General features: G+C 52.9%; 7 protein-coding genes across 7 annotated transcripts; 6 read left to right on the top strand and 1 right to left on the bottom strand.

Moving 5' to 3' along the window:
- Window positions 1–1743: 1743 nt before the first annotated feature.
- CABS01_05469 (1,3-beta-glucan synthase component FKS1) lies at window positions 1744–7708 on the top strand (the record flags this gene model as incomplete). The annotated part of the gene is made up of 3 exons (XM_060538839.1): window positions 1744–1955; window positions 2014–7302; window positions 7366–7708. 3 exons carry the CDS (start codon window positions 1744–1746, stop codon window positions 7706–7708), a joined length of 5844 nt encoding a protein of 1947 aa, XP_060405101.1.
- Window positions 7709–9011: 1303 nt separating this feature from the next.
- On the top strand, window positions 9012–10841 carry CABS01_05470 (aminotransferase class I and II; the record flags this gene model as incomplete). Its single annotated transcript, XM_060538840.1, has 4 exons — window positions 9012–9242; window positions 9318–9418; window positions 9487–9997; window positions 10071–10841. The coding sequence occupies 4 exons, from the start codon at window positions 9012–9014 to the stop codon at window positions 10839–10841; spliced, it is 1614 nt and encodes a 537-aa protein (XP_060405102.1).
- A 2297-nt stretch (window positions 10842–13138) lies between these two features.
- On the top strand, window positions 13139–14454 carry CABS01_05471 (cell wall glucanase; the record flags this gene model as incomplete). Its single annotated transcript, XM_060538841.1, has 2 exons — window positions 13139–13211; window positions 13271–14454. The coding sequence occupies 2 exons, from the start codon at window positions 13139–13141 to the stop codon at window positions 14452–14454; spliced, it is 1257 nt and encodes a 418-aa protein (XP_060405103.1).
- A 1655-nt stretch (window positions 14455–16109) lies between these two features.
- CABS01_05472 (fatty acid desaturase) lies at window positions 16110–17979 on the top strand (the record flags this gene model as incomplete). The annotated part of the gene is made up of 2 exons (XM_060538842.1): window positions 16110–16333; window positions 16461–17979. 2 exons carry the CDS (start codon window positions 16110–16112, stop codon window positions 17977–17979), a joined length of 1743 nt encoding a protein of 580 aa, XP_060405104.1.
- Window positions 17980–20438: 2459 nt separating this feature from the next.
- On the top strand, window positions 20439–20725 carry CABS01_05473 (uncharacterized protein; the record flags this gene model as incomplete). Its single annotated transcript, XM_060538843.1, has 2 exons — window positions 20439–20576; window positions 20633–20725. The coding sequence occupies 2 exons, from the start codon at window positions 20439–20441 to the stop codon at window positions 20723–20725; spliced, it is 231 nt and encodes a 76-aa protein (XP_060405105.1).
- A 1940-nt stretch (window positions 20726–22665) lies between these two features.
- CABS01_05474 (uncharacterized protein) lies at window positions 22666–25936 on the top strand (the record flags this gene model as incomplete). The annotated part of the gene is made up of 9 exons (XM_060538844.1): window positions 22666–22733; window positions 22846–23008; window positions 23094–23261; window positions 23345–24002; window positions 24070–24884; window positions 25019–25137; window positions 25199–25278; window positions 25326–25485; window positions 25573–25936. 9 exons carry the CDS (start codon window positions 22666–22668, stop codon window positions 25934–25936), a joined length of 2595 nt encoding a protein of 864 aa, XP_060405106.1.
- A 107-nt stretch (window positions 25937–26043) lies between these two features.
- On the bottom strand, window positions 26044–26964 carry CABS01_05475 (uncharacterized protein; the record flags this gene model as incomplete). The annotated part of the gene is made up of 1 exon (XM_060538845.1): window positions 26044–26964. The coding sequence occupies one exon, from the start codon at window positions 26962–26964 to the stop codon at window positions 26044–26046; it is 921 nt and encodes a 306-aa protein (XP_060405107.1).
- Window positions 26965–27537: the final 573 nt, after the last annotated feature.

The following is a 27537-nucleotide window of genomic DNA, read 5'->3' on the forward strand; positions in this document are numbered from 1 at the left end:
CAATCCTGGACAATGGGTGGGCCACCTTCATCATCACCAAGCCCTGTCTACGGAGTACCGCACTATGAACTCTCCTGTCCTTCAACCGGCGGCATGTCTGAATCTCGTCCAGGTCCTGAAGGCGCTTCCAAAACAAAAATTACTGCTCCTGCCTGTGAGTGTAGTGTATCCGTACGGAAATTTAGTTGGTCTTCCCATTCGTATTATTCTGACCCGTGCCTGCCTTGCTGGTGCAGATTGCAGTTCTCTTGATTCTGGTTCTATCCTGTGTAAATAGAAGGCTCCCTGTGTGGACCCGCCCCCTGTTCTAATTTTTTCCTGTTTGCTGCAGCCCGTTCAGGACGGGCCGTCTGGGATTCTGAAGGGGGTGTCTCTCCTCCTTTCCCTTTTCCATATTTTTTGGTCCTGTTTTTGGTGCATACCTACGCAGTACGTAGCTACCGGCGCGACTTGCTGTGCACTGTATGAATAAGGTAGGTACAGAGAGAAGGGAGCAGAGCAGGAAAGGAAAGGAGACCGGACAGGTCCTGCCTGATTCTTGAATGGTCCCTCTCCTTTTCGTCCAGTTGTGCATCTAAATGTGCCTAAGTATCCGTACTAGGTAGCAGCATCCCGTCCCTCTCCTGTCCGCCGTTCGTTAGAGAACAACCATTACACTGTACTGTACAGGCCTGTTGCGGTTTCCCTCCCATCATCTGAGGATCTCAAGTGCCTGTCAACTTCAAGGTTGTGTGCTTGTATCATCTCTCACTGTGCAGCACCCCCAGTCTTATCCCTTAACCGCCCATCCATCCACCTATTATCCGTCCATCTGCCTCCCCCCTTTTTGAAGCATTGTGGCGTGGGCTGTTACTTGTGTATGTATTCGTAAAGGTACCGTCCCCTTAGCCTGTCGTCTCTTACCTTAGCACCAACAGGCCCGGTGTCACTTCCATCCACTCCCTCTATCCGTACCTTACCTACCTCCTGCTCCTCCACCCAACCTCTTCTCTCCCGCTGCCTCACCTCGAACCTCGCCTTTTTACCTCCTTCCACACCACAACAGGTTCGCACCTTCCATACTTCGCGTTCCGTCCACCCCTTTTCTTCCCTCCTTCCACCTGCGCTTTTTCTACCCTTAATTCATCACGCTCGTTTGTGAGACGGCCTCCCTGGGCAGTCGCGGATTTCAAAACAACAACAAAAAAAAAGTATTACCCATCACCAGTCAATCGCTTCGTCGTCTTCTCCAAAGCCGGCCAAGCTTTTGGGTCTACTGCAAGAGGTCGTGCTTTGCCCTCCTCTCCTGAGCAGTCCAACGCATCGTGTATCCGGCGCCAACCTTGCCCAACCTCTTTGGTTCACGGTTTACCACCTCCAAAGGAACAATCACCAAGCCAACTACGCCAGTCGGCCTTGCCGTGCTCCCGCAGCTCCCTTCCTCCACCTCACGCCGCCGAGCCACTAGACGGTTTACGACTTTGCAATCCAAATCACTGTCGCTATCTACTCTTGTTGTGCCGGCCACATCAGTTTGGGCTCACCATCGTCAGCCCTCCCACTGATCCCACCACACTTATTTCGAGAATCCTCCCTGATGACTTTTGGACGGTCAGTAACCCAGCCTCTCCTCTACTCCCCTAAAGGCGCTTCTACTTTCTCCCCCCTCTCTCCGCAACCCCCGCTTGCCAATGGATGTGGCTTGAAATATTGTCGATCCGTTCGTACTGACTCTGATGCTCTGCTAGATAATCGCTTTTCAGAATGTCGGGATACCCAGCCGGTGGTGCTGGTGGCGGTGGCCACCAGGGCTACGATGACGGCTACGACCAACAGGGTCGCGGCCATGGAGGAAACGGAACTCAGCAGACCGATTCCTATTACCAGGACGACCAGCAGTACTATGATCAGCATGGTGCCTACGACGCCCACGGTGGTCACCCCCAGCAAGGTGGTGATGGCTACTACGATGAGTCGTATGTTCTTCGTTTTTGCCGACTCTAGTTGAAGGATTGTGCTAACGATACTCTCCAGGGGCTACTACAATGCCGACCCGAACAATGCCTACCACCAGGATGGCGGATACTACGACAACAACGAGCAGTACCAGGACGGCTACTATGACAACAACCACCCCAATGGCTACTACGACCAGGACTACAACCAGGGGCATGCCGGTGGACAACGCCATCAGGGCTCCGAGGAAGACTCTGAGACCTTCAGCGACTTCACCATGAGATCCGACATGGCTCGAGCTGCCGATATGGATTACTACGGCCGCGGCGACGAACGTTACAACAGCTATGATCAGGGCGGTGCTCGTGGATTCAGACCCCCTTCCTCCCAGATCTCCTATGGCGGAAACCGCTCTTCTGGGGCTTCGACTCCTAATTACGGCATGGACTACGCCAACATGATGTCGGCTGCTTCTCGCGAGCCGTACCCTGCCTGGAGCGCCGATGCTCAGATTCCCCTTTCCAAGGAAGAGATTGAGGACATTTTCCTCGATCTTTGTGCCAAGTTTGGATTCCAGCGGGACAGCATGCGCAACATGTACGACCACTTCATGATTCTTTTGGACTCGAGAGCTTCCCGCATGACCCCTAATCAGGCGCTGCTGTCTCTCCACGCCGATTACATTGGTGGAGACAACGCCAACTACCGCAAGTGGTACTTCGCCGCTCACCTGGATTTGGATGACGCTGTCGGCTTCGCCAATATGAAGGGCAAGGGTCTGCGTCGCAAGGCCAAGAACAAGAAGAAGAAGAAGGGTGAAGCTGAGAACGAGGCCGAGGCTCTGGACGACCTTGAGGGTGATAACTCTCTCGAAGCTGCCGAGTACCGCTGGAAGACGCGTATGAACCGCATGTCTCAGCATGACCGCGTTCGCCAGCTTGCTCTGTACCTGCTCTGCTGGGGTGAAGCCAACCAGGTTCGCTTCATGCCCGAGTGCTTGTGCTTCATCTTCAAGTGTGCCGACGATTACCTCAACACTCCCGCATGCCAGAACTTGGTGGAGCCTGTGGAGGAGTTCACCTTCCTCAACAACGTCATTACACCACTCTACCAGTTCTGCAGAGACCAGGGCTACGAAATTTCGGATGGCGTCTACGTGCGACGCGAGCGTGATCACGACAAGGTCATCGGATACGACGACTGCAACCAGCTCTTCTGGTACCCCGAAGGAATCGAGAAGATTGTCCTCGAGGACAAGTCCAAGTTGGTCGACATTCCCCCTGCCGAGCGATACCTCAAGTTTAAGGACATCAACTGGAAGAAGTGCTTCTTCAAGACATACAAGGAGACTCGGTCATGGTTCCATTTGCTTGTTAACTTCAACCGTATCTGGATCATTCACTTGACCATGTTCTGGTTCTACACTGCACACAACTCTCCTAGTTTGGTCGTCGGTCCTTCGTACGAGCAACAAGCCAACCAGCAGCCGACGACGGCCCAGAACTTCTCTATCGTTGGATTCGGTGGTACGATCGCCGCGCTCATTCAGGTTTTGGCTACTCTGGCTGAGTGGGCATACGTGCCGCGCAAATGGGCTGGCGCGCAGCACTTGACCAAGCGTCTGCTGTTCCTGATCTTCATTCTCATCATCAACGTTGCGCCCTTCGTCTACGTCTTCGTGCTCCCGAACCCCAATGAGCAGATTGCTAAGATCCTCGCCATTGTGCAGTTCATCATTGCGCTCCTCACCTTCATCTTCTTCTCGGTCATGCCGCTCGGCGGTCTCTTCGGCAGCTACTTGACCAAGAACTCGCGCAAGTACGTTGCCAGCCAGACATTCACGGCAAGCTACCCGCGCTTGAAGGGCAATGACATGGCCATGTCCTACGGTCTCTGGGTTGCTGTCTTCGGTGCCAAGTTCGGAGAATCCTACGTCTACCTGACTTTGTCCTTCAGAGATCCCATCCGTTACCTCACCATCATGAACATCGAGTGTCTCGGCGACAAGATCATTGGCGATGTTCTGTGCAAGAAGCAGCCGTACGTTCTTCTGGCTCTGATGGCCTTCACCGATTTGATCTTTTTCTTCCTCGACACGTACCTGTGGTATGTCTTGGTCAATGCGATTTTCTCCATTGCCCGATCCTTCTATATCGGTTCTTCCATCTGGACACCTTGGAGAAACATTTTCTCTCGCTTGCCCAAGCGCATCTACTCCAAGATTCTCGCTACTGGCGACATGGAGATCAAGTACAAGCCAAAGGTTCTCATCTCCCAAGTGTGGAACGCCATCGTCATCTCCATGTACAGAGAGCACTTGTTGGCCATTGACCACGTGCAGAAGCTTCTCTACCACCAGGTTCCTTCCGAGCAGGAGGGTAAGAGAACATTGAGAGCGCCTACTTTCTTCGTTTCTCAGGAAGATCACTCGTTCAAGACTGAGTTCTTCCCTACCGACAGCGAAGCCGAGAGACGTCTTTCCTTCTTCGCTCAATCGCTGTCGACTCCTATCCCGGAGCCTGTGCCAGTCGATAATATGCCGACCTTCACCGTCCTCATTCCTCATTACAGCGAAAAGATTCTGCTTTCTCTCCGTGAGATTATTCGCGAGGATGAGCCCTACTCTCGCGTGACTTTGCTTGAGTACCTCAAGCAGCTTCACCCGCATGAATGGGACTGCTTCGTCAAGGACACAAAGATCCTGGCCGATGAAACCTCCCAGTTCAACGGCGACGGCAACACCAACGAGAAGAACGAAAAGGACACCGCCAAGAGCAAGATCGACGACTTGCCCTTCTACTGTATTGGTTTCAAATCTTCTGCCCCCGAGTACACCCTCAGAACCCGTATTTGGGCATCTCTTCGCTTCCAGACCTTGTATCGCACGATTTCTGGCTTCATGAATTATAGTAGAGCTATCAAGCTTTTGTATCGCGTGGAAAACCCAGAGGTTGTCCAAATGTTCGGTGGCAACTCCGACAAGCTCGAGCGTGAGCTCGAGCGCATGGCTCGTCGCAAGTTCAAGCTCTGTGTTTCCATGCAGCGTTACGCCAAGTTCAAGAAGGAAGAGATGGAGAACGCCGAGTTCCTCCTTCGTGCCTACCCCGATCTTCAGATCGCCTACCTCGACGAAGAGCCCCCTCTGGCTGAGGGCGAGGAGCCTCGTCTGTACTCTGCTCTCATCGACGGTCACTCAGAGATTATGGAGAACGGCATGCGCAAGCCCAAGTTCCGCATTCAGCTTTCCGGCAACCCCATCTTGGGAGACGGCAAATCCGACAACCAGAACCACTCGCTCATCTTCTACCGCGGTGAATACATCCAGCTTATCGACGCCAACCAGGACAACTACCTCGAGGAGTGCCTCAAGATCCGATCCGTCCTTGCCGAATTCGAGGAGATGAAGACTGATAATGTCAGCCCCTACACTCCTGGTGTCAAGAGCAAGATGACCAACCCTGTCGCTATTCTTGGTGCTCGCGAGTACATTTTCTCGGAGAACATTGGTATCCTCGGTGACGTTGCTGCTGGAAAGGAACAGACATTCGGTACTCTCTTCGCCCGTACTCTTGCTCAGATTGGAGGCAAGCTTCATTACGGTCACCCGGATTTCCTCAACGGTATCTTCATGACGACCCGCGGTGGTGTTTCCAAAGCCCAAAAGGGTCTGCATCTCAACGAGGATATCTACGCCGGCATGAACGCCATCTTGCGCGGTGGCAGGATCAAGCACTGCGAGTACTACCAGTGTGGTAAGGGTCGTGATTTGGGTTTCGGCTCAATTCTTAACTTCACCACCAAGATTGGAACTGGTATGGGTGAGCAGATGCTGTCTCGCGAGTACTACTACCTCGGAACTCAACTGCCTCTGGACCGCTTCCTCTCTTTCTACTACGCCCATCCTGGTTTCCATCTCAACAACATGTTCATTATGTTGTCCGTCCAGATGTTCATGATCTGCTTGCTCAGCTTGGGCGCCCTCCGGAAAGAAACAAAGGCGTGCGACTACAACCGCGACGTTCCCATCACCGATCCTCTCTTCCCTACTGGTTGCCAGAATACCGATGCTCTCATGGATTGGGTGTACCGCTGCATTCTCTCCATTATCTTCGTGTTGCTTTTGGCTTTCGTGCCGCTGGTCGTCCAAGAGTTGACTGAGAGAGGTTTCTGGCGTGCCGCCAAGCGTCTTGGCAAGCAATTCTCTTCCCTCTCGCCGTTCTTCGAGGTCTTCGTTTGCCAGATTTACGCAAATTCGGTACAGCAGGATCTCTCGTTTGGCGGTGCCCGGTACATTGGTACTGGTCGTGGCTTTGCGACTGCTCGCATTCCCTTCGGTGTCTTGTACTCTCGTTTTGCCGGCCCTTCGATTTACTTCGGATCTCGTCTACTAATGATGCTTCTCTTCGCCACCGTCACCATCTGGCAAGCCGCACTCGTCTACTTCTGGATCTCCCTTCTCGCCCTGGTTATCTCGCCCTTCCTGTACAACCCGCACCAGTTCGCTTGGAGCGACTTCTTCATCGACTACCGCGACTTCTTGAGGTGGCTGTCCCGTGGTAACTCTCGCTCTCACGCATCCTCCTGGATCGCCTTCTGCCGTCTGTCTCGTACCCGTATTACAGGTTATAAGCGCAAGGCTCTCGGTGACCCGTCTGCCAAGATGTCGTCTGACGTACCCCGTGCGGCTATCACCAACATGTTCTGGGGCGAGATTCTTACTCCTCTGCTCCTCGTGGCCGTCACTGTCATTCCGTACCTGTACATCAACGCCCAGACCGGCGTCTCTGCTTCCAACAACCCCGATGCCTCATCTTCGGCGATCAAGCGCACCAACTCTTTGATCAGAGTCGGAGTTGTCGCACTGGCCCCTATTGCAGTCAACGCCGGCGCGTTGTTGATGTTCTTCTTCATGGCCTGTTTCATGGGTCCCCTCCTGAGCATGTGCTGCAAGAAGTTCGGTAGTGTCCTTGCGGCGATTGCCCACGGCATTGCCGTGATCATGTTGCTGGTCTTCTTCGAGGTCATGTTCCTGCTCGAGTCTTTCGATTTCGCCCGAACTCTGCTTGGCATGATCGCCGTGGTCGCCATCCAACGTTTCGTCTTCAAGCTGATTATCTCGCTCACTTTGACGCGTGAGATCAAGACGGACGCGGCGAACATTGCATTCTGGACCGGCAAGTGGTATTCTATGGGATGGCACTCAGTTTCCCAGCCCGCCCGTGAATTCCTCTGCAAGATTACGGAGCTGAGCATGTTCGCGGCCGACTTTGTCTTGGGCCACTTCCTTCTCTTCATCATGCTTCCGGTCATCCTTGTGCCCAAGATTGACATGTTGCACTCGATGATGCTCTTCTGGCTTCGTCCTGGGTACGTATCACCATCACTCGTCCACAATCCGTTCCCGCAGCATTGCTAACAAACCCCTCACAGTCGCCAAATCCGCCCGCCAATCTACTCAATGAAGCAGTCCAAGTTGAGACGCAAGCGTGTCTTCCGCTATGCCATTCTCTACTTCACCATGTTCATTCTCTTCATGGCTCTCATGATCGGCCCTGCCGTCGTTGGTGACAAAATCCCTATGAGCATCTTCAAGTCTCTAGACACGACGGACCTGGCCCTGATCCAACCTACCAGCCTTAACAACGACAACACGCGTGGGGAGACTGAGACTGGAACTGGAGCGGCAGACTACTCGGGAGCCTACCTTACGATGACTTCATCGTCGGCAAAGGCGTCCAAGACTAGCAACTCGCAGAGAGTGCGCCTTTTCTAATTGTACGAGCTGTATCATAGACGCATTTGGGGGTGGTAGAGAGAGTCGTCGTTCCACAAGCGGTTTAGGGACGTTCCGAGGAAGGACGAACAACCTAGACTTCGGCGGCAGGTTTTTAATGTCCATTATCAGGCGTGTATTGTGTCTTTCCGACTGCTACCTATTCATTTCTCTTTTTGTACGGGCAGGAAAACATGGCTGGCATGGAATCACGGCTGTGAAGGCCTGCAGACTACGTATATCACCAAAGGCCAAGAGTGAGACTACCTTAGACGGGTGTATAATCAAGTCCCATTTTGTTCACTTACAAGCCCTACCTACTAAGTCGTAACTTGCCAGCATTTGATGTGACCCACTGCGATTCGTCGTCCGCGACGCGGGATGTACGTAGCTACCTGTGTTGGGTTCAGGTGCCGAGTTGAAGGCGCCTGCTCTGTGCATATCTGCAGGAGACCAGACTGACTGACCAGTCCCTTCGCTTAGGTGGGCTGAGAGAGAGGGAGTTGCGAAAGATACGAGTCATGCCTCCCATTATTAGAGTCAGTTTTAGGAGTGAGAAGAAGGACCGTATTTGCCCTCGGAGAACTAGGTAAGGTGAATGGCAATAAGTGAGGTATCCGTATCCTGACCACAAGTGTATTATGCGTGGAAATGCAATAATAAGCATTGCATCCTTAAGGGGTATAGATGGATTATGCGAAGACGCAGGGCTGTCCAGGAACTCAGGGGCAGAGAACCTTGTGGGCCAATCAGAAGTTTGTTGAAAGGACATGAAAGGATCGACCGCCAGGGGGCGCGCTCGGGGAAAAAAAACCGCGTCGGAGGTGCTGTCACTTTGGCGCATTTTCAAGACCTGAGCGCACTTGTGACTTGGTCGATTTGTCGATTTCTTGCCTCGGATTCCCTTACCAACCTAGGCACCTTGCCAACCCGTTGCTACTTCAGATATTCTACACGAGCGTCCCGAAAGGAAAGTCTACATCATTGTGTGTCTTGCGCTCCTTTGACTGTAGCACCGAGGTTCCGTACCTATCACTCCAGGGCTCCATACATCAAAGTACCTTAGCAGACGCAAAGCACCTATCGCACCAGGATTGGCTGACGGTCCAACGCACCATCCCGTCATCCTCATTTCCTTCACAAAGGTACCACGTCCGGATTCTTCGGCCGCGACTACTCACAACTTGAACCATTCTACAACACATCAAGTTGTCGACCCGCCTCCCGCATTCCTTCGTCTCTTTCAGTCAACTCGTGCGATCGAACTACATTATCCCACCTCTGCCATCTCGTCAAAGCCATCATGGACGCTGGCGAGGCCCAAACGAAGCTGATCGCCTGGCTGCACGAGGCCTCCGAGGCCTTTCAAAAAGTCCCTGGATCAGCCGTTCTAATTCGCTACATCCAATCGAGCTACCAGAACGATCCCATCCGCTCCGGCATCGAGCTAGTTCTCTTCATATTCTTCGTCCGCTATCTCTTGTCGCCCTCCTATTCAACCCAGAAGCAGAATTTCATCAAACTCCGCGATGATGTGCGTTGAATTCGACATCCTATCCCGGCCCCTTGGCTCTGATACTCCGAGCCTTTTACTGACACTGGTGGCTAGGAAATCGACGAGTTGGTAGAAGACTGGACCCCGGAGCCGCTTGTGGCTCCTCAAACAGCTCTTGAGGAGATCGAGGCCGAGAGGTTGCCTGTGATTGTTGGGTACGACCGACCTCCCCTTTCCTGTTGATGATCCTTTGCCAGGAGACCTCTTGGCTGACATCTTCCAGACCGACCGGCCCCAAGACCAAGCTCGCAAACGGACGCACCGTCACGAACCTCGCTTCATACAACTTCTATAACTTCAATGCCAACGAACAGATCAAGGACAAGGCCATCCAGACGCTACGCACCTACGGCGTGGGCCCATGCGGTCCTCCCCAATTCTACGGCACTCAGGACGTGCACATGAAGACCGAAGCAGACATCGCCGCCTATCTTGGTACTGAAGCCTGCATTGTTTATGCCCAAGCCTTTTCTACTATCTCGAGTGTCATCCCCGCCTTCTGCAAGCGCGGAGATATCATTGTCGCTGACCGCGCTGTCAACTACTCCATTCGCAAGGGTATGGAGGCGTCCCGAAGCACCATCAAGTGGTACAACCATGGTGATATGGACGACCTTGAACGTGTCATCCGGAAAGTGGTTAAGGACCAGAAGGGCAAGAAGTTGACGAGAAGGTTCATTGTCTCTGAAGGCCTATTTGAGATCACGGGAGACAGCGCGGACCTGCCCAGACTCGTGAGTGATTCGTCTTGAGCGCTACTTTCGCCACCACAGAAAAGAGACCATTATTGGCTGACAAGGCATGCAGGTTGAACTGAAGCACAAGTACAAATTCCGCATCATCCTCGATGAGACTTGGTCTTTTGGCGTCCTCGGCCGAACTGGCCGGGGCCTTACGGAAGCGCAAAACGTCGACCCCTCCCAGGTAGACATGATTGCTGGCTCTCTCGCCGGCCCTCTCTGCGCTGGAGGCGGCTTCTGCGCCGGTGCCAAGGATGTTGTTGAGCACCAACGTCTCACGGCAGCTTCTTACACCTTCTCAGCTGCTTTGCCAGCCATGCTTGCGGTCACCGCCAGCGAGACTCTCAGCGTTTTGCAATCTAACCCGGACATCCTTACGCAGTGCCGTGAGAACACCAAGGCCATGAGGGCACAGCTGGATCCTCGCAGTGACTGGGTCGTCTGCACCAGCTCGCCCGAGAATCCCATCATGCTGCTGGTGCTTAAGGCCGAGGTCGTCGCTGCGCGCAAGCTTACACGAGAGGACCAAGAAAGGCTACTACAAGACTGTGTTGATGAGGTAAGCAAGCCATTGACATATGAGATTCCAGAAGAAGACGGTGCTAACCGTGGTTTGCCCATCAAGGCCCTTGCAAACGGGGTTCTCATTACGCGCCTCAAGAGCATGCCCATTGCCAACGACCTGAACCCGAAGGATGACAGCTGGCAGATCCAGCCAGCGCTCAAGGTTTGCTTGACCACCGGCTTGCCCAGGAAGGACATTGAGAAAGCAGGTGTCACGATCCGACACGCTATCACAAAGGTCATGACCCGGAAGTCGAGCTCCAAGTCATCATAGCGCACTTGACTCATACTCTGCTTGGAATGACTTTACGGCATGCACTAGAGTGGATGACTTTATGCGGGTGTCGTTTTCACATGCGTACTGGGACTTGTGTCGAACATAGATAATGCCGGAATCGAGATCACGGCGGCTGGGGACTCGGATACCCTAGAGAGTTCGCGGGCTCACTTGTAATGACATACATATACATACTAATTAATCACAGAGGCTGGAACAGCAGTCAAATATTTACATCTCGGACGTCTCCTGTCGCACAGGAATTTGAAACAATCGGGGTGCGGAGCTATGCAAGAGAGAGCTCGGAACGCTAGACAAAGACTGGAGAAAATTTGCCAAAGGGGACATGAGTGATGGCAGCAAACACAAAGGCCGTACTGCCAGCCACCACCCACTTCCCGCTGTCAGCTCGGCTCCGGATCCGGCATCGGGCGGACGGTCAACTGGCCCCAACAACTCGGCATTATGCCGCCCTCCACCTTTGTCGACGGACTCCGTAGGTCCAGACCTTTCGGAAAGTTTCCTCTCTTTCCCCTTCTTCATCCGGCCAAACCGCAGCTTCGGGTCCTGCAAGTGTTCTAGACCAGCGATACATCTCTTAGACATGCTCTACCATCCGCGTTTTGCCCTCTTCCGATGGCTTTTAAGGGTTTTTCGAGACTAAGCCCCAGAAGTCGGGGGAGTGACGAGTCTTCTTCGAACACGCGTCAAGGTCTTTTTGACTAGGTACAAATTCGTAAATCCATTGCGCTACTAGGCACTTGGATCGGGTACCTGTATGAAATTGGCGTTCAAAGACCGGCCGCCTCTTGAAGACCGGGCACCGCCTTTGATTACCTACACGGCGCCGATGAGGGTTTCAAGCGAGAAGCCTTGACAGTACCTACCTCAGGCAGGTTGTGTCGTCTTCCTCCTCGGAGGCTTAAAGAGGTAGAATGCAGGAGGCTCTAAACCATGTGTGTGGAGCTGGGTCCAGGTTATAGAGTATTTTGATCATACGGTGACCTCTATAAGATGCCTCGATGTCGTTCCTTTTTCATCTCATGAGCTCTCGAGATCCTCACACATTCATTGAACCGTCTGAGACGACCATCTCTATTGCCTCCCTTCACTTTCCTTATGCTTCTTGAGTAGAAACAACATTCCTTCAGTTGCAGAACCCAATCCTACCTAGCATACAAGTGCAACGCTTCCCATACATTGATCTACTGTAAGTTGGCGCTTGCCTCACAAAGCGTGTGTCGATCACAGGTAGAAATTCCACGTCAAATGCTGACCTACATTACAAGATTAAGGCCCTTCAAGCATCGCGTTCCTTGGCTGTACTTACTCGGAGCAATCGAACCTACATTGGTCGAACTCAGAAGACGACATTGAGGACCAGAAACTCATTCACACCAACGGCTCGACATTTGTTTATCTTTATCTCCAGATACTGAGAACAAAGTGTGACCAACACTCTGCAAATCATCAACAACAACAACAACAACAACAACAACAACCTAAGCTACGAAACCTGTTTTCGGAAGTGAGTTAAGAAGTCTACATCAATTCCTTGGTGATTCTGAATTCCTCGGGAGAGGTTCCTTGGCCCCCTAGGATAAGTGTTGGCTCTTTCCACAAGTGCAATGTGTTGCTTGTTACAAGTGGGAACCAACATTCCTGCCTCTGGCTGGGCTGTCTCTCCCTCCGCTCGTTACTCCCTTCCCGTCTCATCTCCTAATTCAATTGTCTCCCGTACCTCATTTTATCCCGTTCCTGCAGTTCTTGGAACAAGACATCAAGCCCCTGCCGAGCAACTTTGTTGCATGATTGGGCCGCGAGAAGTCACAGCCAGGTACCAAGGACGCCCCCGTGGGGGTGGAGGACTGACGCTACTTGAATACACCATGCCCGCCATCTCTGCCTCTTTTGGTGTTTCTCGGCTTTTCCATCTTCTCGTCTTCTTTCCCTCGTCCTATACTATTGCTCGTCGCCGTTGGCTTCGTGTAGTGCAAAGCTGTATCGACAGCGATTCGTTCCTTTCCTGCTGATGTTGTTGCTTTCGTTGTAGTCACTCATTTTCTGACCCTACCATTCTTCTCTCTCGTTCAATCCTGATTCCAAACCTGTTTAACTCACGATTCTATCGCTACATAGCCTGACTTTGAACAATCGTGTTCCAGCGAAATCCAACTTCCACCGAAGCCTAGAACCACGGGCGTCCACACCACCATATTCTCTGGTATTTTTACTTTGCCTGAATCGGGCCCAATCACCACGCGTCACTACGCTATAAAAGTCGCAAATCGGACATGAAGTCTACCGGTATCTCGTCAACACTGGCGCTCGCTGCCTTGTTTGGGCTCTCGGCTGCTCATCCCAAAGGTGAGCCGGACTTGTTCGTTGCCATGGAGTTCAAGAGCATATCTGACACAATTGTGTAGGCACTAGAGATGTCAAAGGAGCAATTGTTGGGCCTGAGAAGATCCTCGTGACTGATTCTTCACTCAACGAGGCGACCGAGGCCCCTCAAGTAGTTGTCTACGTCGACGAAGAGGGTACTCCTTTGGAAACGACCGTCGAAACGGTCCGCTTCGTGCCGCCATCGCAATCAGCCCAACGCCCCTCGAAGCCTGTAGATCTCAAATCCCGATCTGAGGAACTAGCCACTCGCGTTACCTCGTCACGAGACCTTACTAGTGACCTCCTAGGCTCTTCTTCTCCGTTGGTCGCCTCGACGACCGCTTCACTCTCCGTTTCTTCAACATCATCCTCTACGCCAACACCTTCCTCCCTCACTTCGAACTCCACTCTCACTTCAAACTCGACCCTGAACGGAATTGCGTATGCCCCTTACACAGCAGCGGGACTGTGCAAGACAGCCGCTGAGATCGACGCCGACTTCACAGAGCTCAAGGGAAAGTACTCGGTAGTGCGCACCTACGGTACCGACTGCAATCAGATCGCGAACGCCCTTCCCGCGGCTAAGAAGGCCGGTCTCAAGCTCTTCTTGGGCATTTTCGACATCAGCTCAATCTCTGAACAGGTCGCAGCCATTAGTACGGCAGCCAACGGCGACTGGTCTCTGATCGATACTGTCAGTGTCGGCAATGAATTGGTCAACAATGGCAAGGCCACAGCGCAGCAAATCGTAACAGCTGTCGGGGAGACACGCCAGCTCCTCCGCGCCAAAGGTTACACCGGCCCTGTCGTAACTGTTGATACCTTTGTGGCGGTTCTTGCCAACCCTTCACTTTGTGATGCTTCCGACTACTGCGCGATGAACATTCACCCCTTCTTCGACAGCAACACGGCGGCGAAGGACGCTGGCTCGTTCATCACCAACACGGTTGCGCAGGTCCAGGCCAAGCTCACTGACCGAAGCAAGCGTATCGTCTGCACGGAGACGGGCTGGCCATGGAAGGGAAATTCTAACGGTGCCGCTGTGCCAGGTCTTTCTGAGCAAAAGTTGGCCGTCGACTCAATCAAGAATGCATACGCAAGCCATCCGAATGATGTGATTCTCTTCTCTGCTTTCAACGACCTCTGGAAGCACGCCGAGGCAGCGACCTTCAATGCGGAGCAGTACTGGGGCATTGGAGCTCTGTACTCGGCATCTGGAAAATAAGTAGAAGGGCTGCTAGAGGAGGAAGCGAGATGGTCGTTTGTTTCTGCTAGGCTGCGGGCAAGCCAAGGACGAGGCGGATACGTATGATTTTCTAGGTTGAAATGACGGGTATCAAAACTTTCGTGTAACATGTATTACAAACCAAGTTCTTTTTTTGGGAATGAACGTCTGTTCAACTGCATCTTCCTTCGTGGCCTAAGCCATGCGTGCATTTTTATGTCTTCAGAGATTCTTGTCTCATGATCTACTAAAGTCCACTAGGCTGACGCAGTCTGGGTTGTGAAGAGACCGGCGCAGCATCTTTATGGTCCCCAAATTCATTCTAACGGGACGGACCTCTGCAAGGCTACAAGTGAAACTCGTAGCTTTAGGTCAGGCAAGGTAAGTAGGTAGAACTGTCATTGTCTAATCCGATGGTCCTCCGTGGCTCAAGCACTGGTCAACCGGGCCGTCCGGACCCACACGTCTGACAGTACCTGATGAAGCCTGTTCGATGTGGCCTTTCGATGGGAGTGACCCCGGGGAAAGAAGACGAGAAAAGGTATACATGTGATCGCGACGGGAATAAGTGAGGGCAGCTCAGGAAAAGAAAAAAAAAAAAGGAGTGAAAATTGTTTGCTGGATTTACCCAGTTAACCTAAGTTCAAATGATCATCTGTACACGTGTATCTACTCTCGAGTGAGGAATGGGGTAATGAAAGCGCACTCGCAGGCAGATGTGAGCTGAGACAACTGGAAACACGCTATGGTGGGACTGATCAGTGATGTTTCTCGAACGATTTATCTTGGGAGGAAAGTGACTGTGGCTGTATATTTGCAACGGTCAGCGGACTCGAGCGGCCCCCGATCACCCGATTCGTTATTTGGCTGAGATGAGGCGGTACCTGGCTAGCTGGGTAGCTACGGCACGGTACTCCGTAAAGTACCTAGGTAGACACCTATTCAAGGGCAAGCATGGATGCGCAGCGCCCTAGGCCTAAGATAGTAGAGGTATTACAGAGCGGGATGGGTTTTCGCCGCGGATCCCGGCGCAGAGGCCGCGCAGAGCCCCTCCAAGGTGTCAACCTCGCTCCCTGTCTCTCCCACTTACACTCGAACTCAAGTGCCGGTATACGTTGTCTGTACCGCGTAGGAAAACACTCTTGACACACTAGAAGCATCTCAAACTTTCGATAGCTGAGGTACCTTAATTAGGATGCCACTTTTCCTGAGAGCGACGGGGACCACTCTTGGCCTCATTGACAGCTACCTTTAGGAACGTGCCTAGTTACTGGACATAAGGTACCGTCCATACCTTGATGTACGGTCCAAAGTACCTTGGACGGCCGGATCAACATGGAAGATGCGGTGAGCTTCGGCGAACCAAAGCTGCAGCATCCCTTACCACGTTCCGATTAGGTGTTTTTCCCTTGCCTCCAACCACCCCTCCAATGCACCACCTCTAACTTCTCCCATTCTTTTATTCCCGGAAGCTGCCTTTCTTTCGCAAGAACTCAAATTCGTTCGTTCGTTCGTTCCGTTGGTATTTCAGCACCTGCTCCAGCCATTCCTCGTCCCAAGCTCCTTTCTGAGCTTTGCCGCCTTGCACATCCGACAGTCAAAACCCAATTGCAACGTCACAAGACGGTCGTGCCGGAGCCGCGAGCGCAAGCGCAATGGCTACCTCCGTGGGGACAGCTTCGGGTGGGAAGCCAAAGAGGACGAGGGAGTACCCGCTCATGTCGCGCCGCCAGATTGAAGATTTGATCGCACAGGGCAGAGTTGTCACAATAGTTGACGATTTCGTCGTCAAGTTGGACGGGTGGCTAGCATACCACCCGGGCGGCGACAAGGCTATCCAGCACATGGTCGGTCGAGATGCCACCGACGAGGTCACCGTGTAAGCGCACCCCTGCTCCTCTCCCGATTCCCACCAGATCCTTTCCCGTCGCAGGCTGGGAAGAGGGAGAGGAAGAGAAACAGTAACCGAAATCACAATGGCTTATTATTGTCTTGCATCCCGGCAGACTGCATTCTCCAGAAGCCAAGGCGCAAATGGCTCGGTATCGAATCGGAAGAATCGAGGGCCACTGGAGGAACTTTGTCCCACCCATTCAGGGAGGCAAGTTCAGGACGACTGAGCAGGGCGGTCCCGAGTTCGACCATGCCGAGGACGACGACGCACTGCGCTTCTTTGGCGCCTCGTCTCCCAGCGACGTCAGCTCACGAGAAGCCTCGCCCGTATTCGACACCACCGAGAACCACGTCCGTCACAGAAACGGCGCTGTGGCGAGCCCGAACTCAGGCTCTGGCTCTTCGGCCACGTCAGTCATCGACGATGGTCACGACGACAAGGAGATGGACGGCACTGCTTTCCTCGACTCGGAGACACGGAAACAGATCCGTCTCGACCTCGACAAGTACCCTGCCCTGGACGACGAGACGCAGTCAGACATTGTGCGAAAGTACAGGCTCCTCGACAAGCGCATCAAGGCCGAAGGGCTTTATGACTGCGACTATCGTGCCTACGCCATTGAAGTATCACGGTATACGCTTCTCTTCGTCGGTATGCTGACGTTTCTGCGATGGGGCTGGTACTTCCCAAGTGCAGCTTGTCTGGGCTGCTTCTGGCACCAGCTCGTCTTCACCGCCCACGACGCCGGGCATATGGGCATCACTCACAACTTTCACGTTGACACGTGTATTGGCATCTTCATCGCTGACTTCATGGGCGGTTTGTCCATTGGATGGTGGAAGCGGAACCACAACGTCCACCACATCGTCACGAATTCTCCCGAGCATGACCCTGATATCGAGCACTTGCCCTTCTTCGCCATCTCCCACCGCTTCCTTGGTAACTTGACGTCGACCTACTACGAGCGTGTGATGGAATACGATTTTGCGGCCAAGCTGTTCATGAAGGCGCAGTCGTATCTCTACTACCCCATCATGCTCTTTGGCCGCTTCAACCTGTACAGACTCTCGTGGGACCACCTGATCATGGGCCGCGGTCCCAAGAAGGGCATCGCCTGGTGGCACCGCTGGCTCGAGGTGGCTGGCCAGGTTTTCTTCTGGGCCTGGTTCGGCTACGGTATCGTGTACAAGTCCATTCCCACCAATTGGGACCGCTTTGTCTTCGTGATCATCAGCCACATGTTCCAGGCCCCGTTGCACGTCCAGATCACGCTCTCCCACTTCGCCATGAGCACCGCAGACTTGGGACCCCACGAGTCGTTCCCGCAAAAGATGCTGCGGACGACCATGGACGTCGACTGCCCGACCTGGCTCGATTTCTTCCACGGCGGCTTGCAGTTCCAGGTCGTCCACCACATGTACCCGCGCATCCCACGCCACAATCTGCGCAAGACCCAGCGGCTCGTGCAGGACTTTTGCAACGACGTGGGTATTCCCTACGCCCTCTACGGTTTTGTGGACGGTAACAAGGACGTGATCGGTCGGCTGGCCGAGGTGTCCCGGCAGGCTGCCATCTTGGCAAAATGCCAAAAGGTCGCGGCTGATCACATCCAGAGCGGCCATGGTCACTAATGGCATCCTGTTGGCTGTTTCGGTCTTGTTTCTAAATCTCACAAAAAGAGTTGGTCTCATTTTCGTCATCTGGCTGCATAATGTACTTCTCCATATAGATACCCCTCTCGCCGCGGGGAGAGGAAGACAATGACCCTGTTCGCGACTAGGGGTGGTAAGGAGAATGATGTGAGAAGAGGAGACATGCATACCAACCATGTGGTATGTGGCGCTCAAGCCAAGATTAGCTATAGTATCTGGAAGAATCGATCTGATATGACATGGAAATCTGTGTTCGAACGAAGGCGCATGCACACGGTGTGACAAACTTATGCAGCAGACCGCATGATCGGGTTGCCCGATCTGTACTTCTTCGCCCGACCTTCCTTGAGCCGCTCCTCCATCATCTCTGGAGACTATGTGACTACTTCCGAGGTTTTGGCTGTGCCACATCCAACCACCGCCCTCTGTCATGGTTTGTACCGTTTCTTATTCCACCTTGTGCGCGAGGAAAGGACGGGTGAGAAAAGGGGAGAGAAGAGAGGGGGGAGAGACAAGGGGGACTTGTTACCAGCAACTTACTACCATCCCAAGACCTTCAACCGGCGTGGGATTCTCTCCTCGCTCCCCGGTTTCCCCAACGGCCAATGAACGTTGAGACAGAACGGTGAAACGACAGGCATGGAGACAACCCACATGTCGGAATACGGAGTAACGAAACGATCTAGAAGCGCGATCGCAGGGTCTCAACGAGCCATGCTACGAGACACAAGGGAAAGAGATGTTGATTTCCTCTCATACTTGCTGGCTTTTCCCACAAGTATATGGCATGCATGGCATGCGCCCCAGCAGTACCTCGATGGGAGCTTTGGGCCTTTTCTTGACCACCACCCGTCTCGTGCATACCTCTCCACCCAGCCGTGGCACACATGGAAACGCTTCTTATCCCGATCCATGGTTCACGTTCCCGATCGGATGTTCTGACCCGGGAGTTATGCACGATCTGGGAATCGATGAGGCTGCTGGCCGTGAGACCCCAAACCATATCGGAACGTAACCCGGTTCAAGCCACTTAAGCTAGGTTTCAACAACTCCTTGAGAGAAAAGGGGGAGGAGGTAAGTTAGAGAAGATGGAAGGGTCCCGGGGGAAAACATGAAAGCTGGGGTGTCCAAATCCAAAAGCACAGAAACACCACGTAACATTGGAATAAGCAATAACGCCAAGCGGCGGGCACCCCTCTAGTTCTACGCCGACCCGGACGGACGGGGAACTCCCTGGGTTCAACCTCCGTTTCCTTTTGACGAGGTTCCAGCGCCATGGCAAGTGAACGCGCTAAACCTCTCAGACCGTGGGGATACGAACGCCTTATTTGGACTGTCGTCCCTCTATCAGCGAGCAAACCGCGGTCTCTTCCTTTGGCGCTGTTCTCCTCAAAACAGATCCGCAACCACGGAACAAGAATGGGCAGAACGGGGCCTAGTTCGAGATACTAGAAGAGTCTTCATAGCAAGTCGATGAGGGGGTTGATAGAAAAAGCAAAAAAGTAGCATGTGCCACAAGTGATGATAGCAGAATAGTAAACAGTGATGGAGAGGGGAGGGAGGATCGAGACGCCGGGCCTGCCCAGGTTGCAGCGCAGACATGAACGTAAGGCTTCGGGGTGACACGGGACGGTCAACTTCGGAGGCCAGTCCGGCTCCCCGTGCTCCCGTCCCGTTGGTACTTGAAGGAAAAAGACGTAGTCGTAACATCAGATATGTTTTTGTAACAGCCGTTAGCCAAGTATTCACAACAGTCGATGGGGCTGTACGACCCATGTACTTACTTCCCGCGTGGTCGTATTGTAAAGTAGCCATTCTCACCAATTACGACTGTCTTTGGAATCATTGGTGCCTCATTAAGACCTCCTTCGAGACAGGAGCATGGGCGTCGTTCTGGATTGGTGAAGGGATGGTCTGGATCTGATAGTCCGATAGACTCCCGTCGCCACGTTTCTGGGCACGACTGTAGGGGGGTTGACTGAACAACGCATGAACAGCAACTCCTGGACAGGTCCTCAACAGCTTACCGAACATGGCCAGGGTGCCAAAGGCGGTGGGCAGCTACTGGGTGAAGATCCCGGGCGTGTTAGTGTGCAGTTCCTCGAATGCTTTGTTGACGAACAATCAAGGCGCAGGTCGAGAAGTGTATATAAGGTACTGCATATGCCCTGCCAGATGACTCGAGATCTTCGGCAGTCTCTCCAGCAGCGCCTTTATTAGCATCTCCAGAGCTCACAGTCCCTTGCCTCTACAAATTCTGTAGGTGTCCTACCACAATCTGCCCGTAATTCCCGGTCATTATCCAGCTTTGAGCAATATCCGAGTCCGTTACCCAAACGACTAGTCGAAGAAGAGTTGGCTAAGCCGACGAGCAATTCGAACGGTGAAATCAACAGCTGCCGAGCTCTCTTTCCACACCGCTCCCAAACCTTTCAACCATGCCACAGGGCAAGAAGAAGAAGGCCTCAAGGGCACCGAGGCCCCCGAGTGCTCCAAAGGGGCCCAAACCCAAGCATCTCCAGGAAGAAATGACCGAGGAAGCATACGAGCGAATCCTGCTTCGCTATGGAGAGGACGTAAGTGTTTGAAATGATAGCTACCCTCACAAAGACTTACCGCTCACACAAAGCAGCACGAGTTTGTGCAGCGAGCTAGGATTACTCTCGACAAGAAGAAGAATCAAGGCTCGTCGAGTAAGGATCCGCAAGGGGGCCAGTCAAGTTAAGGATAATAAGTGAGGAGCTTGGTAGTGTCTTCAGTGTGCAGACAGATCGATGAAGTTTCGTGTCGTTAGACACGTTCAATAATATCGAAGTACTTGGCACGACGTTTCGGAGGCCAGTCCACTGGATTCCGTTATCGACTACTTACCTTTTGTATGTGATAATGCCGTGCCAACTTGTGATTTGGAGCCGAGTCATGATGATGATGGCAATGATTAAAAAACTGCCTGGATCAACTATGATAGTTGAGAGTGAGAGGAGATCGATGGAGGGAGAAGCAGAATCCAGCAGGATGTCGGAGTAGGGCAAGGATAGATGGAAGTTGGTCAGGCCGACCCAAATTACTGAAATCTCGGGGTGAGAATGATACACTGTAACTGGTTGAGATCAACGCCTTCATCTTGGCTTTGGATACCAGGATTAGCAGGTTGGTGTAGGATGTCATTGGTTCACGGGTCCTCTCATGTCTCTCTCGGAATCTCCTCTCCTCATAAGATACTGGGGTGCCAGAAGCATGTTGAACAATTGCCTTTGTCGCGACGTGTCACCGCCGAGGTTTGGTACCCGCGAATTGGCGATGAAAGCTCGGTAGCATTGGGTGAATTTGCTGGGACTTCAGGAGCGGGGCAAAGATGAGAGAAGCGAAGAGAAAGTTGAAGAAGAAAAGAGCGTATATAGATGCTCGTCTCTGGGAGATGTACCAAGAGACGCCATACTTGGTATTTTACGGTGGCTGAGGATACACTCTCTATTGAACATAATATGGCGGGGGTTGGGAAAATGCTGTCTCCAAGTTTGTAAAGATTCCTGTCCGGAGATAAAGGAGTTGCATCGACGCATTAATGGCAGTTCAATGCAATGATCAACGTCGTCGATGTTTGCCTCCCTTACTTGAATGTTTACTCCCAGTAATTACCCCGCTAACCAAGGTGAGTGTTTGTCTCATGTCAACTAAGTTATCAGGATGACAATAGGTTCGCACGGCTGCAGAGTCCCAGAAATAGCCACCATACTCTACCCAATACCTGGGGAGGGACCTCTTCACTTGATACTATATTACCTTGGCTGTCCCACTGTATTGAGCCATGCCAAAGCACCTTCCCTCGCACTTTCAGTCGCTGGAGATTGCAGTTCCCCCCCAGGTGCCTTGGGCTGCTGTGGCTTCCTGTAATTCATGTATCCGCATCTAGGTGACTCGTCTTGAGGTGCAGAACTCGAAAGCGAGATGTCTGGTACCTATTGTGAGTAACTTGGCTTCCCAAAGACGCGGAAAGAAGATCTGGAGCTGCCTTTCGCAAGTACCTTGGCACCTTGCTCAAGGTGCGGGTGCTCAGGAGGAAACGGAAAAAGGTACATCCCATGAGCAAGGTACTTTGGGTGCTTGAGTGTACCTAGGTATGGAAGGGTGCCAGTGGTTGGTTCTTCGCCAGTGACGCCACACCACCTCCGACTGCCGCCTGCACCCGCCTCTTTTTGACGTCCCACGGTCCCAAAGCCTGCTTCCTTCTTGTCTCGCCTGCTCCTAACCCGGCTGCAGCCTCACTTCCGCGCGCCTATCGCGACATCACACTTCAACGCGGCACCTCTAAACATTTCGTCATTCCCTCCATCTGCAACTCCTAACTTGTTTAGTTTTCTTCAGTGACGGCTTCCAAGTCCCCAAGTCCCCGACACTTCCCACTAAACACACGGATACTGCCACTGTGACCCGGGAGTGACCCCAGCTCAGGTCACCTAGCTCAGCTCAGTTTAGTTCTCCATTGGCTCCTGTCATCTTATCCGTATCCTTCTCCACCATTTTGACCCAACGCGGACTACTGATATTCGTGCCTACCTTAACCTCACCTGGACTTGGACTGCACCCGACTCGTCTCATACAAGGTCCTACGCCAACGTTCCGGGACATGATCCCGTCGTTGCTGTCTCGACCTCGCCATCAACCATGGAAGTCAGCATCCAGAGAGCTTTGAACGATAAGCTCTATGACAAGCGCAAGGTCGGCGCACTTGAGTACGTCTTCCCATTCCCAACTGCCATTCTCACTCACTCCATCTCACTTCGTCTCATACTCACCTCATGCTCTTCACTCGTGGCTGACTCTTTCGTTTCCCACTTACCCTAGGCTCGAACGGGTCATCCGAGAATTAGTAGTTACTAGAGACTATCCAAGAGTCCAAGCAATCCTCGAGCAACTCTGCAATGAGTTCGCCTACGCCGTCCATCAACCACATGCCCGAAATGGAGGCTTGATAGGCCTGGCAGCAGCTGCCATCGCCCTCGGTCACGTATGTGCCAACATGCATCTTTCATGAACTGACTGTTACCAATATTATCGGCCCGGACCTTTGTGGCTGATTATCAACATCATAGGAGCTACCCCGCTATCTCGAGAAGATCGTTCCGCCAGTGCTAGCATGCTTCACCGATCAAGATGCGAGAGTCAGATACTATGCCTGCGAGGCCATGTACAATATTGCCAAGGTCGCCAAGGGGGAGATCTTGATATACTTTAACGACATCTTCGATGCACTCTGCAAGGTTAGTACAATCGACGTCAAAGTCAAGAAAAAGGACCCCTCAATGTCTCCTTATGCCCGCATTTCTGACCTGACCACACACAGCTGGGAGCTGACTCTGAGTTATCCGTTAAAAACGGTGCCGAGCTGCTCGACCGACTCATCAAAGACATTGTCTCTGAATCCGCTGCGTCGTACGTATCCGTCCTTGAGGGAGAGTTGGACCAGCAGGAGCTTAGCGACAAAGACGAGCTTGAAGAACGCGCTGCCCCTCCCACCGCCTTTTCCTTACGCCGGTTCATCCCACTCCTCCAAGAGCGCATCTGGGTCATCAACCCCTTTACCCGCCAATTCCTAGTTGGCTGGATCACATTGCTCGACTCTATTCCCGACTTGGAACTTGTCACATTTCTCCCTGACTTCCTCGGTGGTTTGCTCAGGTTTCTGAGTGACCCAAATAGAGATGTTCACGTTGCAACTAGAGCCTGCCTCGACAAGTTTCTTAGCGAAATTAAAAGGATATCTAGGATCAAGAAGGGCATCGCCGAGAGCAAGAAGTCGCGTGAAGGCGGAAAGCGGAAACGCGAGGAGTCTGTAGATTCGGGGAGTCTCCAAATCGGTCCGGAGGAGGGCGATGAGGTTGATTCGCAATCCGATGACGATGATAGTAGCGGCGAGGAAGACTGGGTACCAGGACAAGATGTCCAAATCAACTACCGAAAAATTCTCGAGATATTGACCGCCACTCTGGACTCGCCCCTTGGTAAGGCTTGCATTTCACACCGCCACGGAGCTTCAGCCTGAATCATAGCTGACTCTTTGTGTGATAGAGGAGGACTCTCTCTTGGAGTCGCTACGATGGATAGTTGAGTTTTTGGACATTTGCCCCGAAGAGGTGCTACCATTCACTCCTAAGGTCCTGGCTCACATGCTACCTGCTATGGCCAGTGGTGTTGAATCCATACGCCAAGCTGCCGCACGCGTCAATGCAGGCCTAATGGATTACGTCGTCTCCCTCTCTGATGAGCCTGAAATCGGCGGCAACTCACAGTCCATGTCACGCATTCCAGTATCCGGTGAACGGCAAGAGGGGCCATCTAGTGCACGAGCTTCTCTTTCTAGTTCACGGGACCTCGAAATGCGGAGCCCAACCCCAGCCCAGGGACACAATCGTTCTCTCTCGACACCTGTTGCGCCGCTAGCAAATAACCATCCCCAGGTAGATCTGGACTATGCCGCAGCCGTGAACGCCTTGACGCTCTTGTTCCTCAATGACCATGAAGCAACTCGCGTTGCGGCCTTGACGTGGTTGATAATGCTTCACAGGAAGGCTCCTCGGAAAGTTCTCGCGTTCAACGACGGAACCTTCCCTGCCTTGCTTAAGACGCTCTCGGATCCAGCCGAAACTGTCGTCACGAAAGATCTACAGCTACTGTCACAGATTTCTCGCAACAGCGAAGACGACTACTTTTCAAACTTCATGGTCAACTTGTTGCAGCTGTTTGCTACTGACAGAAAACTGCTGGAGACACGAGGGAACCTGATCATCCGTCAGCTTTGCGTTAGCTTGAGCGCGGAGAGGATATACCGTACACTCGCAGACTGTATCGAAAAGGAGGAAGATGTCGAATTTGCTAGCATAATGGTGCAGAATCTGAACAACAACCTCATCACTGCTCCAGAGCTGTCGGAGCTGCGCAAGAGACTTCGGAATCTAGAGTCGAAGGCAAGATTACCGATTTTCCTACTTCGACTACTTTGCTTACGAACAATTCACAGGACGGACAAACTTTCTTTGTCGCGCTGTTCCGCTCGTGGTGCCACAACGCCGTCGCAACCTTTTCCCTCTGCCTGTTGGCGCAGGCTTACGAGCAGGCTTATAATCTTCTGCAAATTTTGTGAGTCTTGAGCTTGTTGCGATTTTCTTACGACCACTGTGGGCTAATGGGGCGGTCACAGCGCCGAGCTGGAGATGACGGTGAATATTCTCATCCAGATTGATAAGTTGGTGCAGTTGATAGAATCTCCTGTATTCACTTGTGAGTTCCCAACAGCCCATGATCTCACTCCAGCTAACGATCAAAAGACCTCCGACTGCAGCTGCTTGAGCCTGAGAAATTTCCTCACTTGTACAAATGTCTGTACGGCCTTTTGATGCTCCTCCCCCAGTCCTCGGCCTTTGCCGCCCTGAAGAATCGCTTGAACGCTGTCAGTTCAATCGGTTACCTCCACATTGCCCCCAAGGTGTAAGTGCTACTGGGCCGTACCTGTCCCTAGGACATTGGCAACCTCAACATGTAATTACATGACAATTGCTGACCCTGACTTCATAGGAATCCACCGTCCACTGCAAGCTCAAGTTACGACAGGCCGAATAGGCTTAAGAGTAGAGAGGATAGCATCATTCGATGGAATGAGCTACTAGAGAAGTTCCGCGCCGTCCAGGAAAGGGCTCGCCGAGCTCAGAGACACTCTGGCGATGTTGAGGAAGGCCGCGGCAACCTCGGTGTGGCGGATCTGCGGCTCGGAGAAAGCCTCGACTCCAAGGGACCAAAAGAGGCACGCAACACAAGCGGGCCACCTGTTCCAATCAAAGATCCTCCTCCACCTGCACCACCGGCAGCCAAGAGATCAGGTTTGGGAATGCGGCAGATTAGGAACCTGGGAGGCGCAGTCAGGGGAAAGCGGCCTGGCTAAGGGTCGATGCAGACTGGTAGCCTTTAGCGAATCATTGTTCAAATACCCCCAACACACGCAAGCGTACGCTTGTAAGTGTCTGTATTGTAAACGAAGTAGAATAATCATCAACGGCCTTTGCGGGGACTTTCGCGTTCAACGAGTCCTTCGAATACTGCATCGCGGTGCTGCGCAACGGCCCGTACTTCTGCGCGAAGGTGTTCTAACTCGGCACGGGCTGTTGCGACATCATCGGGGAGAGCGGAGAACTGGCCGACTTCGGCATCCAGACCCTTCTTTTGGGCAAGGAGGTCAAGAAAGCCGGCCTCGTCTTGAGCAACCTTTTCGATGGTAGGATGAGAGACAGCTGGGGATTGGTTGAGGGTAGCCATGCGGTCCTTGATTTCGGGGATGCGCGCGGCCATCGTCTTAATCCTCCTCTGCATGTCCAAATTCTGCCGGGCCAGGTCAGCGACGGGTTTGTAGTCGTCGCTTCTCAAGGTGCGCAGCATCTCGCGGGCCATGGCAGCCTCTCGCTCAATATGGCTCTGGAGGATGTGCACCCGAACGCGCATCTGCTCTAGCTCTGAGGCTTCGGCGTGCAGAGCAATCATGGAACGGCCAAGACTCTCAGCATCCGGGTGGGCTACGGAGAGCTGACATGCCAGGGTGGCCAGAGAATTCAGCGCGGTGCGTCCTTCACGGGTAAGGTGATCCTGTACGGTGCCGAGAATCCTCTCCCGGACGGTGGCCGAGGTCGGGAGGTCTGATTGGGGTTCCGAGCGGTCTTGGGCGATGCTGAGCTCCTGGAGGGCGGCGGCCTCGGCTCGAGCGACTAGTTCACGCTCCTCATCTGCGGCTTCGTTGATGTTGGCAAGGGCCAGGAGGGCTTTGAGGGTCTCGGGACTGCGCTCGAAGGGCGGGATGGAACGGCCCTGGTATTTTGAAGCGAGCCAGCTATCAACATAGCTCCAGTCCTTGGCGGTGGAGGCGGCGATGCGGGCTATCGAGGGTGAGAAGATGGCTGTTGAAGGTGGAAGATGAGCCATGTTGAGATGCGGTGAGGTTCAGCTGTCTCTTTTCCTGTATAGAAACTCAAGTAGAGGCACCCCTCTTTGGTATGAGCAGTAGAGTTACCGGCAGCTATCGTTGTCGTCGTTGCCTGTTATTTTGTCAAGGAATTTGGGGTGCATTGGCTGCCTTGTCTCGCGACTGATTGGCGGCGGGAGGTTCTGAAAAGCAATGCAAGTGAAATGCAGGGTACGAACGGCAAGGTACGTAGTTCTCTGTAAGGTACAGAGCTCTACCTAATTAGGCAGAGTGTGAATGAGACCCCTGCAAAGAAGCGCTAAGTGGACCCGATCTCCGTTGTGTCTACTGAAATCTGGACACTTCAGCGCGTCTCCCAAGTAAGCGTCCCCGTCGCATTCATTGACGGAATATTGAGTTTGCGACTCGATCCTCCAGGGGTGGTAACTTCAAGGTAATGGGCTATCCAGCTTGCCGGGTTGCCATGCATTATTTACCAAGGAACCTCACGGAAAAGGAGATTCGTGTTCATTTCTATGACTTGGTATTGCCTTGCCATGGTAGGCCAGTTGCTCGAGGCAATTATGGCTATT

Source organism: Colletotrichum abscissum (genome assembly GCF_030869225.1).
Source record: "Colletotrichum abscissum strain IMI 504890 chromosome Unknown Scaffold_11.1, whole genome shotgun sequence".
NCBI classification, from domain to species: Eukaryota; Fungi; Ascomycota; class Sordariomycetes; order Glomerellales; family Glomerellaceae; genus Colletotrichum; species Colletotrichum abscissum.